Source organism: Symphalangus syndactylus, chromosome 1 (assembly GCF_028878055.3).
Source record: "Symphalangus syndactylus isolate Jambi chromosome 1, NHGRI_mSymSyn1-v2.1_pri, whole genome shotgun sequence".
In the NCBI taxonomy this organism is placed as follows: Eukaryota; Metazoa; Chordata; class Mammalia; order Primates; family Hylobatidae; genus Symphalangus; species Symphalangus syndactylus.
In genome coordinates, this window is record NC_072423.2 from 28,977,618 (window position 1) to 28,990,012 (window position 12,395).

Genomic DNA, 12,395 nt, shown 5'->3' on the forward strand with positions numbered 1-12,395 from the left:
GGTATTGTAATAGTTGGCAGTTTTTAGCACAAAGCACATAATCTTTGAGCAATCAGTCATTTGGAGTTTGCTTATGGGATCATGTCCTCTGATATGTTTTAACTGCTAGTCACCATTTTATGCAAGACAGCATGAAATTGGTGGCCTGAAAATGGACAGAGTGCTAAAAATGATTCAGTTTTACTTGCTTCCTCTTTTTTGCAGTACCCAACCAGAGAATACTGAGTCCGACCAGCCTTTCTGTGCACACATATGCTTCTCTCACCTAATAGCATTCTGCTTCTCCCTTGGGAATGTGTTCCTTTGGCTCTTAGTTCTCTGGGTCAAGTTAGGAGGAATGTCATCCTTGTATATATCTAGATATAAATGAGATAAAGTCCCATCTTTTCCTTCACTTTAACCTAAATGTTTCTTGTGGCAATTTATGTCACATTCGTAGTTGCAGCCCCTGCTGATGGTTTGGACAGTGACATTATCATGGTCTTATTATTACCTGACATTCATGTAGTGATTCTCACTGTCATCCCTGAGTGTAAGTTATATGTAATGCTATGAAAAGGCAAGGAAACAAGACTAAGTCAGTTTAGGAAACTTGTAGTTTTATGACTTTATACATGCTTAAGCAATTACGTGCTGGGGATGTTTTTGAACTGCAGGAAAGGAAGATGCGGGAGGATAAAGAAGATAGAGGAGGGTATTCGTGAAAGGACAGGGAAAGGACAGGGAAAGAACATGAGGATATGCAGCGGGCGTGGGCCATTTAGGTACCAAGAACAATGGCTTTCACTCCCACGTGGCACCTCCAAATTAAGCACTGTTTCATATGTGTAATGAGGAGAATCATTTTAATCATTTGTTATCAATGAATTTTTTTACGTATCCAAGAGCTCTTGCATTTTTTTATATAAACGAAGTGGCCTGGGGGTTCAGGGAACTGGGTAATAGGAGCAGGGTGAGGTGGGGGGCCTGGGAGGAGTGAGAAGCATGGGGTGGGAAACCCAGGCTCTAATTCCAGCTCGACCACCTGCAAGGTATGACTTTGGGTAGTTCAGTTAACCTTCAGAGTCTCTGTTTCCTTATCTGAAAAATCAGGTTTAAATGATTAAAAAAATAATGCCCAGTGTCTACCATAGTATCTGGTATGCAAGGGGAAGTTGTATTTTAGAATAAGTGTTGTTTTTTCCTCCTTTCTCTTGAGGCTCTCTTATGCCAGCCAAGAACAGAGAATTAGGAAGAGAAGTTTGAGTTTTAAAAACCACTGTGCAGTAAAGGTCTGTGGGTGGGGTACTGATCCTAGAAAGTCATGATTAAAAGTCCACATACCAGCTGAAGAGTGGATAAGATCCAAGGAATATGCTAAACTTGCCTTCACCGTCAGTGCCGTAGGAAATTACATGAACTGTTCTTTGTTCTGGGCATTGCATTATGTTTGGTGACTCTGAGGATTCTATATAAAGATTAACACTTTCTCCTTTCCACATGTGCTTCCTAATAGCCCCTCACAAATACTATATTGGATTTCGGTACGTGCATCCTTTAACAGAAGAAGCAATTGAAGAGATGGAGAGAGATGGCCTAGAAAGGGCTATTGCTTTCACACAGTATCCACAGTACAGCTGCTCCACCACAGGTAAGGGCATCTCTCTGACAGTGGAAAGGTAGATACGGTGCTGGCAAAAATAACCAAGGAGTCTAAGTACTGAAGGGAAGGATGAATCATTTGCAATTTGAATGGCAAATTCAACCTGTCTTCTTTAAACACGAGAGTTCAGGTCAGTCCATTTGAAATCTCATGGTCCATCTGTCCCTTGAATTATTGGCCACTTGGCTGGGAATTACAAATGGCGTGGGTGGTAGGCAGTGGCTGTAAGTGTTCAGTGCTTTAATGCCATTGTGTAATGGATCAGTAATGAACCTTAAGACTCTTTCTAGGTTTGTGTGATAAACCTTTTTATGGCTACCCAGATTTTCTTACTGATGTAGCAAAGATTGTAACTGTTCGCATTTTGAAAGCAAAGATGGCCATACAACATGGGAAATACTGATATTTTGTTGCTGTTGTTGTTGTTTTGCTTCAGTTATGAGTTGGTTGCTGGTAGAACTAAAGCCCAGTTTGGGGTTCCCTTTGCAAAATTTTCTGTGTTCTTGATTTTGGAAAATGTTACTGCTTGTTGTTTTCTGTATATTTAACTGGAGCTGGGGAATAATCGATGTTTGGCAATCTGTGTATCATTCATTGTAGGCAAAGCTGCTACTGTCACCCACGGATACATTTGTTTGCATTCCATTGCAAGGATTGAAGTCAGCACATTCTTCGTCCCAAATTGCTTTTGGATATTAATGTTTATCATTTCTATAACCATAAGAAGAATCAAAAGGCTGTTGGAAAAAGTCAAAGCTTGTTATGTGCCTTAAATATTTGTTCAGAGAACCCATTAAAATGCCTGAGTTCTCAGATACCCTCGAGAGTTTGAATTATCATTCCTTTCTTCTTTTTTTTTTTTTTTTTCTGAGACGGTGTCTCACTCTGTCATTGCAACCTCCATCTCCTGGGTTCAAGTGGTTCTCCTGCCTCAGCCTCCTGAGTAGCTGGGATTACAGGCATGTGCCACCACGCTTGGCTAATTTGTGTATTTTTGGTAGAGATGGGGTTTCACCATGTTGGCCAGGCTGGTCTCAAAATCCTGGCCACAAATGATCCACCCACCTCAGCCTCCTAAAGCGCTGGGATTATAGGCATGAGCCACCGCACTCGGCCTGAATTATTATTTTTCTTTTTGAAATGCACCACTACAACTTCAAAATATCTGGTCATATGTCACTGGAGAAGGAGTCAGATTTTATGAATTTTTAAGCTCTACTTTTGCCTTGTTTTAAGAAGTATACCTCAATATGTAAATGGCTGCTCTCACAATTAGATAAATTAAGAAGATTGTTATTTACATGACAGAAGATTGACTATGGTTTTTATTTCAGGGCTGGCTCTACCAAGTGACAGTGTATGCAAAACTTCAGCGTATGCTTAGTTTTCCTTGAGTGTATCTCATATAAGGACAGGTACATCCGTCTATCCAAGTTGTGGAAGGCTTTGGGAAGTACATTAATTCTTCGAGGCCACTCAAGTGCTGTTTATCTGTTGTATCTTTTAGACATGGACTACTGTGGCAGAGCCAGTGTATCTCTTTATCACAAACACATTTCTCAGTCACATTTTCTCCTTCTTAATGACTTTTTTGGGTTGTTTGTTGAATGTTTCCACACAACCTGAAAGAGCTAATGTAGCTTCCAAATGCCCCCTTGCACATATGAAAATGATATCCACCTGTGAAGTGTGGTCGGTGATGTGGATATGGTGGTGACAACTTTTTGATTTCTGGAGAGATTGTTTTTGAACCTTGAATGGAGTCCATTTGAATTCTTCTGATTCACTGTATTCTACTCACCAAAATTGAACCTGTTTATCTTTTTGGAAGTTGAGTCTTAGTCTGAGAGTATATTTGATTTAAAATATGCTCTCTCCTGACTAACATTTTAAATTGGAAACCCAAGTAATAGTTCTTATAGTTAGAGAGCCCAGTGGATTGGTGATGGAAAGCATGGAAATGTTTTGGGACTTGCCCTATGTTAAGATTGAGGAAGAGGCTGTGTGTTAGGCTTGGTTTCATAGGATTCAGGTGTGACCCCAATGCTAACTCCCCTAGACAGGAAAAAGCTGCATTGGGTTGACACCATCTGCCTTCCTTTAGGCTTTGAGTTTTCATGATTTCCATCTCTCTCTTAGAAATATAAGTTTATTAGATTACTTGTAAGGATTTGGTGTCCATTTAGCTTATTCTAGGGAATGAGAACTCACAGAAACCTCAATAATTTTCTCTCCTTATCATGAGGCCATTAATAACAATAGTTATGCTGGGCGCGGTGGCTCACCCCTGTAATCCCAGCATTTTGGGAGGCCCAGGCGGGCAGATTACCTGAGGTTGGGAGTTTGAGACCAGCCTGACCAACATGGAGAAACTCTGTCTCTACTAAAAATACAAAATTAGCCAGGCGTGGTGGCACATGCCTGTAATCCCAGCTACTTGGGAGGCTGAGGCAGGAGAATCACTTGAACCCGAGAGGTGGAGGTTGCAGCGAGCCAAGATCGCGCCACTGCACTCCAGCCTGGGCAACAAGAGCAAAACTCCGTCTCACAAACAAACAAACAATAGTTACAAAGCTTTTATCGTAACATGGAAAATATTTATTTCATAATATTAAGTAAAGATGCTCAAAATACTCAGCATGCAGAATTGCATATGTATTAAAAATTACAACTTTGTAAAACAAAACATCTATAAAGAAAAAAAAGAACCACATTAGGGTAAAACAATGACTATAATTAGCATGCTGGGATAATGGTCAGTTTCTTTTTTGCTTTCTTTCCCATCCCATACATTTCCTATAATGGGATTGATAACCTTAGTAACTGGAAAAAAAATAACATAGCTTTTTTTTTTTTTTTTTTTTTTTTTTTTTTTTTGTGGTGGAGTTTTGCTCTTGTTGCCCAGGCTGGAGTGCAATGGCGCAATCTCGGCTCACCACAACCTCCGCCTCCTGGGTTCAAGCGATTCTCCTACCTCAGCCTCTCGAGTAGCTAGGATTACAGGTGCACCACCATGCCTGGCTAATTTTGTATTTTTTAGTAGAGACAGGGTTTCTCCATGTTGGTCAGGCTGGTGTCAAACTTCCAACCTCAGGTGATCCACCAGCCTCGGCCTCCCAAAGTGCTGGGATTACAGGTGTGAGCCACCGTGCCTGGCCAACATACTTTCAGTTGTAAGACTTGGTCCCTGCAAATATGACTGCTTATATTTCATAACTCTACAGCCATTTTGTTTTTCACTAGAACTGACATCAATAATCTTTGAAAGTCCATTGAAATTGATTGCTTTTTAGTGATCTTCATTTGCAGGGTAGTTGAATCTATATGCATTTTAGAGTATTGAAATGATTGTAATTAGACTGATTCAGTATAGAAGGAGTTACCTGCTTTGAACTTATATATACTATCTTTACGAGTCTGTTTTTTATTTTCACCATAATCAAAATGCATCTACTAGGTGGCCTCTGTATATTTCAGGCAGCAGCTTAAATGCCATTTACAGATACTATAATCAGGTGGGACGGAAGCCCATGATGAAGTGGAGCACTATTGACAGGTGGCCCACACATCACCTCCTCATCCAGGTAAGCCAGTGCTTGCCAGCTGCCTGTCACCCCAGCATCTAGTGTGAATCAGCTTCTCATCCCTTCTGGGTTTGTGGATGTCCTTCTGAGCTTTACTGTTCCCTTGCTTAAATTGTGTGTTTAGGATTAAATAAAAGTATTATATTCTTGATTTATTATGAAAAGAGAAAATACATTTAAAGATTAAAATGACTAGACTCTTCTTTCTTCGGATTAATGCTCTTAGTCCCAAACCATAACAAAATGATATTTTGAGTTTTGTGTTTCCTATGACCAGAAGAGCATTAAAGATTGTGCATGGTGTTTCAGCTAACTTACATTTGTAGGTTGAGTGACTGACCAACGAATTAAATTTTCTATTTTCTAAATCCTTTAAAATGTCAAACGATTTTAATAATGTAAAAGTAATATATCTACATGTTCTGAGACATGAAAATAAATGGAACATTTCAATTGAGAAAGTTTCACATATTAAAAGAAATTTCATATTTATTCTATACAATTTACATTTATAATATTTTTATTAACAGATGCTTGATTTTAGGAGAATAAGTTAAAATTACAGTTCTAAAGTTAATAGCTTTGAACTGATGTTACCATATTCTTTTCTGCCTATCAAATATGAGAGGGCAATTGGTAAAATATTGCCCTAAATTATGCAAATATAATTTTGTTCTGCTGGTAGAAGTTTCTGCTTTTGAGTTATTTTAGGTAGGGGAAATATTAAGTCATTTAGATTTCATCCATTTTATTTTTCCTTCAAAGAGAAAACTCTTTGAACGTTTTCTGACTCCTGGCAAAAAACCTTACTAACAACTTCTTTTGAAGTCTGGTGTCACTTAAATGTGTGACCACTAGATGGTGCTAGACATCATTGAAATCAGGCCAGCTCTCCCCAGAGCAGTGTTCCTTAGGCATATAAAGGGTTAACATTTGGGTTGAAATCCAATTTAAGTAAAAAGTGAAAAGAAGGAGCTTACCCTAGGGGTGGCTGTAGTTGTGGTCTCTGTGTGCACCATTGATGGCTGTGTTGCTGGGTCCAGCCAGTACTGCCTGAAGCACCAGCAGCCTGGGTTTTGCTTTGGGAGGCCTGCAATTGGAAAGGAGGGGGGTTTCAGGTCAGCATTGACATGTGGTAGCAGGGAATGGAGGGATCTGCACAGCATCTGCCTGCCCTGATCAAGTGAGTAATTAGATTTGCATTAAAATTCAGCCCTTTGAAAAGGAGGGAAGCAAAACGATGGAAAGATCTCTTAACTGAGGAAGTCTCTGTTCATAAAATGAAAGGGAATTTTAGAGGCATTTATCTGCCCTCCTAGATGGTGTGATTGAAGGCTCTGAGAGGCTTGGTGCCTCTTTCATTCTGCAGAGAGGTTGGGAGTAGAAAATACCGCAGATGGGTTTTAGGTGATTTAAATAGCACTTCTCCTTGCCCATGGCGCCTCAGTTTTGAAGATGGCTTAGAGGCTGTTGCAAGCCATATGATTTGTGTTTTTACTTGCAGCTTTGCAAGCTGAGAAAAGAAAAACACTAAGCTTTGGATATGTTATGACATTTTTGGAAACCAGAAAACAAAACCCTAAACTAAAATGAAAAATATAGTTTAAAACTACAAATTCTGTTTTGAATCCACATTTCTACTAGGCATAGGTAGTAATTGCTCCAAATATTATTTTATTACTGTTTTCTCTAATATCAGTATTTATCTAGCTGTTGGGTTAATTGGAGCAAATTTATCTTCTAGGCTCCTGTATAAACCTTGCAGTGGGCCTCCTTATCTAGGCTGAGGTCCAAAAATAATCCTTTCTGAGCATCCTTAGTTTCCAAACACTGCAAAGACCAGAAAATATTGGTTTTGTTTGTATCTAATCCTATCACTTTTACTGAGAATTTACATTATAAATTCTGAAAAGGGAACTTAACTTTAGGTACCATTTTATGCCTTAGGATATTTATTTACCAAATTTCGAGAGTTCTGGAAAGATTAATAATATCTCGATATTTATTAGGGAATAGTTTGCTTATCCCACAGTTTTCACTGACCACTGATATATCAAAATACCAACAAGTGCAGATTTACATGTTAATGATAAATTGTCCTTTATAATTTTTAAGAAGTTACAAAGGACAATTTAGAAATAATTTTAGATACACAGAAAAGTTACAAGATTAAGATAGTATAAGGAACTCTCATCTACTCTTTTACCTATATTACTGTATTATTATTATTTTGAGACAGGGTTTCACTCTGTTGCCCAGGCTGGAGTTGAGTGGAACGATCATAGCTCACTGCAGCCTTAACCTCCTGGGCTCAAGTGATCCTCCCGCCTCAGCCTCCTGAGTAGCTGGGACCACAGGCATGTGCCATCACGCCCTGCTAATTTTTAAAAATTTTGTGGAGATTAGGTCTTTCCGTGTTGCCCAGGCTGGTCTTGAACTTCTGGGCTCCAGCAGTCCTCCCACCTTGGCCTCCCAAAGTGTTGGGATTACTGGCGTGAGCCACTGCGTCTGGCCTATTGATGTGTTATTAACATGTATATCCCACTTGCTTTATCATTTACATACCCCATGTGTGTGTATGTATGTGTGTCTCTGTGTTTGTATATACATGATTTTTTTTTCTGACCCATTTGAGAATAAGTGCATATATCACCATCCTCTACACCTAAACACTTAAGTGTGTTTTCTAAAATCAGGAATATTCTCTTACATAACCACAATACAACATTCAACTTCAGTAAATTTAACGTCAATATTTAAACTTTTACTTAATTTACATTCATATTCTGATTTTGTCAGTTGACCCATTTGTGTCTTTTGTAGCATTTTTTATAAGTCAAATGACAGAGAATGATTAAAGTATAAGATGAAAGAAAGCCCCTTCAGTTCTGGTATTTCAGCACCTATCGACGTGAATCAAAGTGCCGGCTAGACGAAGGGAACTCCCTGGTCTGGTGGACAGAGGTTTGGAGGGAGAGGCAGGAACCATGTTCTTTCCCAAGTTCCACAGATGTGACTGACTGGGCCCCTAAGTTTACCACATCTTTCCCCGCCCTGTGAATTTAATGGGTGTTTATCACCTGTCATCTGTTGTTGTGAAGGTTTTTATAAAAATTGACTTGATGGGGATACGAGGCTCAGAAGAAAATGTTATAAAAATAGAACAGCATTTTCTTATTTCCCTACTATTCCTGACTAATGTATTTAATGTGGTATTCCTGAAAGCCAAACTAAGGAGGCTTTAGAAAGACCCTGTAAGCTGTTTTCCTGCTAACGGAGCAAATGAGAGGTCTTAAAACAACTTCTCCTTCCCATCTGTGTTTCCTTTCCATCTGGAAGTGTGCCCTGTCCTTCCCGAGGGGAAGCAGATCCACAGCGCGCATTTGCAGTGAGCCATTAGTGAGCTTTAGAAGTTTCCCAGCAAATTCCCTAGGCCCCTGAAACTGTTATGATCCATTTTGATGATAAACCAATGCTGAGAGGCTGGACTGTTTGCAATTTTTTTAAAAAGAGAGTTCTGATTTTTGAGGGTTGCTCTGAGATTTTTGGTATAGGCTTCATTTTAAAAATATTTTCTTTTTCCTTCCATTTCTTTTTTCCCGTCCTCTTTATCCTCCTTTCTTGTTACTCACTCAGTGCTTTGCAGATCATATTCTAAAGGAACTGGACCATTTTCCACTTGAGAAGAGAAGCGAGGTGGTCATTCTGTTTTCTGCTCACTCACTGCCGATGTCTGTAAGTAAGAACATTTTCTTGGATGACCTAGTGATAGAGGATTGGGTGATTTCATTTTCTAAATGTGTAAAATGGGTCCAGCTTCCATTATGTCCTAAGCCCAGTGCAAGAATGAATTCTCAAATCTCAGACTTGGTGCTAACTTAACTAGCCACACTTCTTAAAACCTCATAACAATGAATTCAAATTATAATGTTGTAAATAGATCTTTTCCTCTTTTCTTTTTTTTTTTGAAACAGAGTCTTGCTGTGTCGCCCAGGCTGGAGTGCAGTGGTGCAATCTCGGCTCACTGCAACCTCTGCCTCCTGGGCTCAAGCAATTCTCTTGTCTCAGCCTCCCAAGTAGCTGGGACTACAGGCACCTACCACCATGCCTGGCTAATTTTTTATATTTTTAGTAGAGACCGGGTTTCACCATGTTGGCCAGGCTGGTCTCGAACTCCTGACCTTAGGTGATCCACCCACCCAGGCCTCCCAAAGTACTGGGATTACAGGTGTGAGCCACCACACCCAGCTCCTCTTTTCTTTAAAATGATAACTTGAAAATATATTTATATATAAGACTTTCTAATAAGTGGGACAGTTAAGAGAAGGCTGCTTTTGCCTGCCCTGTCAGCAGAGCTCAGCTCGATGTTTCTGTGTGTTGAGTGGGAGGGTCTCCATTCAGACGAAGCGCTCTCGATCCCATGCTTTTGTCCTCAGGACTTGTTAGGCAGCCATTGCAGTTTGCTGACTCAGGACCACATTTTTGCAAGTGAACATAGAGGATCAAGTTGGGATCTGGCTGCTCCTTAGTTCATCATATTACACTAGGCTATTCATCCAGATGCTACAATCTGTGCCATAGCTGTTGTATTGTTGGAAACAAGAATGATCAAGCTAGTGTACTGTAATGATATATAGAAGTGCTTGGAATAAGCAAACAGTTTCATCTGCTCGGGACTAGCATTGTATCCTAAAACCATTGCTTTCCAACCCAGAGAGTGGATAATTACATCTTCATAGGGGTGACCGAGGTTTTAACAACGTCGGGAATGGAGTCAGCCTCAGTGTCTGGGCCACGCTTGTAACTGGGCCTTACCGCCCCCTGGTGGCCACTAGGGCCAAGCCTCTGCAGATTTTCCACTCACCGTCTCTGCTGGGCCGCGTGTGGGCGGTAGGAGGCTCTGGAGATAAATTCCTCTCTTCTGGAAGCCTGCCTATTTTAATGGGTTTGCTTTTCCTTTTCTGGTGTCATGCAATCCTTTTCACGTGTCCATCCTCCTGTCACCTCATCACAGGTAAGGCGAGACCTCGCCTGAGATGCCAGAAGGGGAGCTCTTGAACCAGCCCGGAGCAAACACATTTGCTTTGCTTTTTTTTTTGAGACAGGTCACGCTGTGTTGCCCAGGCTGGAGTGCAGTGATGTGATCACAGCTCACCGTAGCCTCCACCTCCTGGGTTCAAGCGATTCTCCTGCCACAGCCTCTTGAGTACCTGGGACCACAGGCACACACAACCACGCCTGGCTAATTTTTTTGTATTTTTAGTAGAGACAGGGTTTCACCATGTTGCCCAGATTGGTCTCAACCTCAAGTGATCCACTCACCTTGGCCTCCCAAAGTGCTGGGATCACAGGCATGAGCCACCGTGCCCGGTCGAAACCCATTTTTGTATGTGGGGATTCCAGGTGCTGCCTTGCCTCCTCTCACCCTGGCCTCGCTTCCTTATTCTTTCACCTGGGGGTGGAGCACGCTGCTTCCAGGTTTTGCTGCTTGAGCGTCCTTGTGGGACCGGGAAATGCCACAATGTCATAAGGATAAGTCAGGTATGGGGAGGACAGTTGGAGAGTAGAGAAAGAACACTGATCTAGCACACTCTTCTCTTCCCCTACGTTCCCTTCTGACAACTTTTTAAACTTTTTATTTTGAAGAATTTTTAGACTTACAGAAAACTGATTAAAAGAGTACAGAGTTAAAAGAGTACATATACCCTCTACTGAGCCTCTCCCAGTGTTAACATCTTGCACAACCATTGTACAGTTACCAACGCTGAGAAACCAGTGCTGGCACAATACTATTAACTGCACTCCAGGCTTCATGTGGATGCCACTTGTGTTTCCAAAAATGTCCTTTTTCTCTTCCAGGACCCAGTCCAGGGTCCCACACTGTGTGTGGCTGTGGGGTTTCCTCAGCATCCTCCAATCTGCGACAGTCCTGATACTTGGCTTGTCTTTCATCATCTTGTTTTTTTTTTTTCTTTTTGAGATAGGGTCTCTGTCACTCAGGCTGGTGTGCTGTGGTGCAGTCATGACTCACTGCAGCCTCAACCTACCAGACTTGGGTGAGCCTCTCACCTCAGCCTCCTGAGCGACTGGGACTACAGGTGCACACCACCTCACCTGGCTAATTGTATTTTTTGAAGAGACAGGGTTTCACCATATTGCCCAGGCTGGTCTCGACCTCCTGGGCCCAGGTGATCCACCCACCTCAGCCTCCCAAAGCGCTGAGGTTATAGGTGTGAGGCACCACGCCCCACCACACGTTGATGTTTTTGAGGAGTCATTTTTAGGATGTCAGTTGTTTTGTGGTGCGTCCCTCCATCTGGGTTTGTCTGAAGTTTTCTCATGATTAGATTGCGGTTATGCATCATTGGCAAGAACCCACAGGGGTGCGGGGCCCTGCTCTGTGCATCACACCCGGGGGTCTGTGATGCCAGTGTGCTTTTCTACTGGTGATGTGATCCCTGGTCACTGTTTAAGGGTGTGTCTGCTGTGTTGATCCATCCTAAAATTACTATTTTTCTCTTTGTAATTAAAAATATCTTGGAGGAGATACTTTGAGACAATACAGAGATTTTGTTATTCCTTAGACTTTGCCCCTAATCTTAGCATCCATGGGTAGATCATGTTTGTAGTAATTACCACATTGCTGTCCTAATGGCAGCTTTGTGTTTCCTTAATTCCATCTACATTTATGCCTCCCATGGCTTTTAAACAGACCAGTAGTAATAATCATAAAATAGTTTGTCAGTATATATATATAATTTTTGGTTTTTGAGATGGAGTCTTGCTCTGTCACCCAGGCTGGAGTGCAGTGGTGCAATCTCGGCTCACTGCAACTTCTGCCTCCTGAGTTCAAGTGATTCTTCTGCCTCAGCCTCCCGAGTAGCTGGAATTACAGGTGTGCGCCACCACACCCGGCTAATCTTTGTATTTTTAATACAGACAGGGTTTCACCATGTTGGCCAGGCTGGTCTCGAACTCCTGACCTCAGGCGATCAGCCCACCTCGGCCTCCCAAAGTGCTGGGATTACAGGCGTGAGCCACTGCGCCCGACCTATCAGTATATTTAATTTCACCAATATTTATTGAGCACCTGTTATATTCCAGGCACTGTTTCCAGCCATATCATAGGATATGGGAATGAAGAAAACAGAGAAAAATCTTTGTCTGCA

General features: G+C 41.4%; 1 protein-coding gene across 7 annotated transcripts in view; it reads left to right on the forward strand.

The window, feature by feature from the left end:
- The window catches only part of FECH (ferrochelatase), a 38,209-nt gene that overhangs the window by 19,460 nt on the left and 6,354 nt on the right, over positions 1-12,395 (forward strand). For 6 of the 7 annotated variants that reach the window (XM_055298051.2, XM_055298061.2, XM_055298045.2 and 3 more), the window contains 3 exons: positions 1,496-1,630; positions 5,120-5,226; positions 8,863-8,961. In XM_055298051.2, the coding sequence (XP_055154026.1) occupies positions 1,496-1,630; positions 5,120-5,226; positions 8,863-8,961 (341 nt within the window). The remainder of the gene's footprint in view (positions 1-1,495; positions 1,631-5,119; positions 5,227-8,862; positions 8,962-12,395) is intronic. The other variant, XM_055298070.2, reaches the window with a different exon arrangement.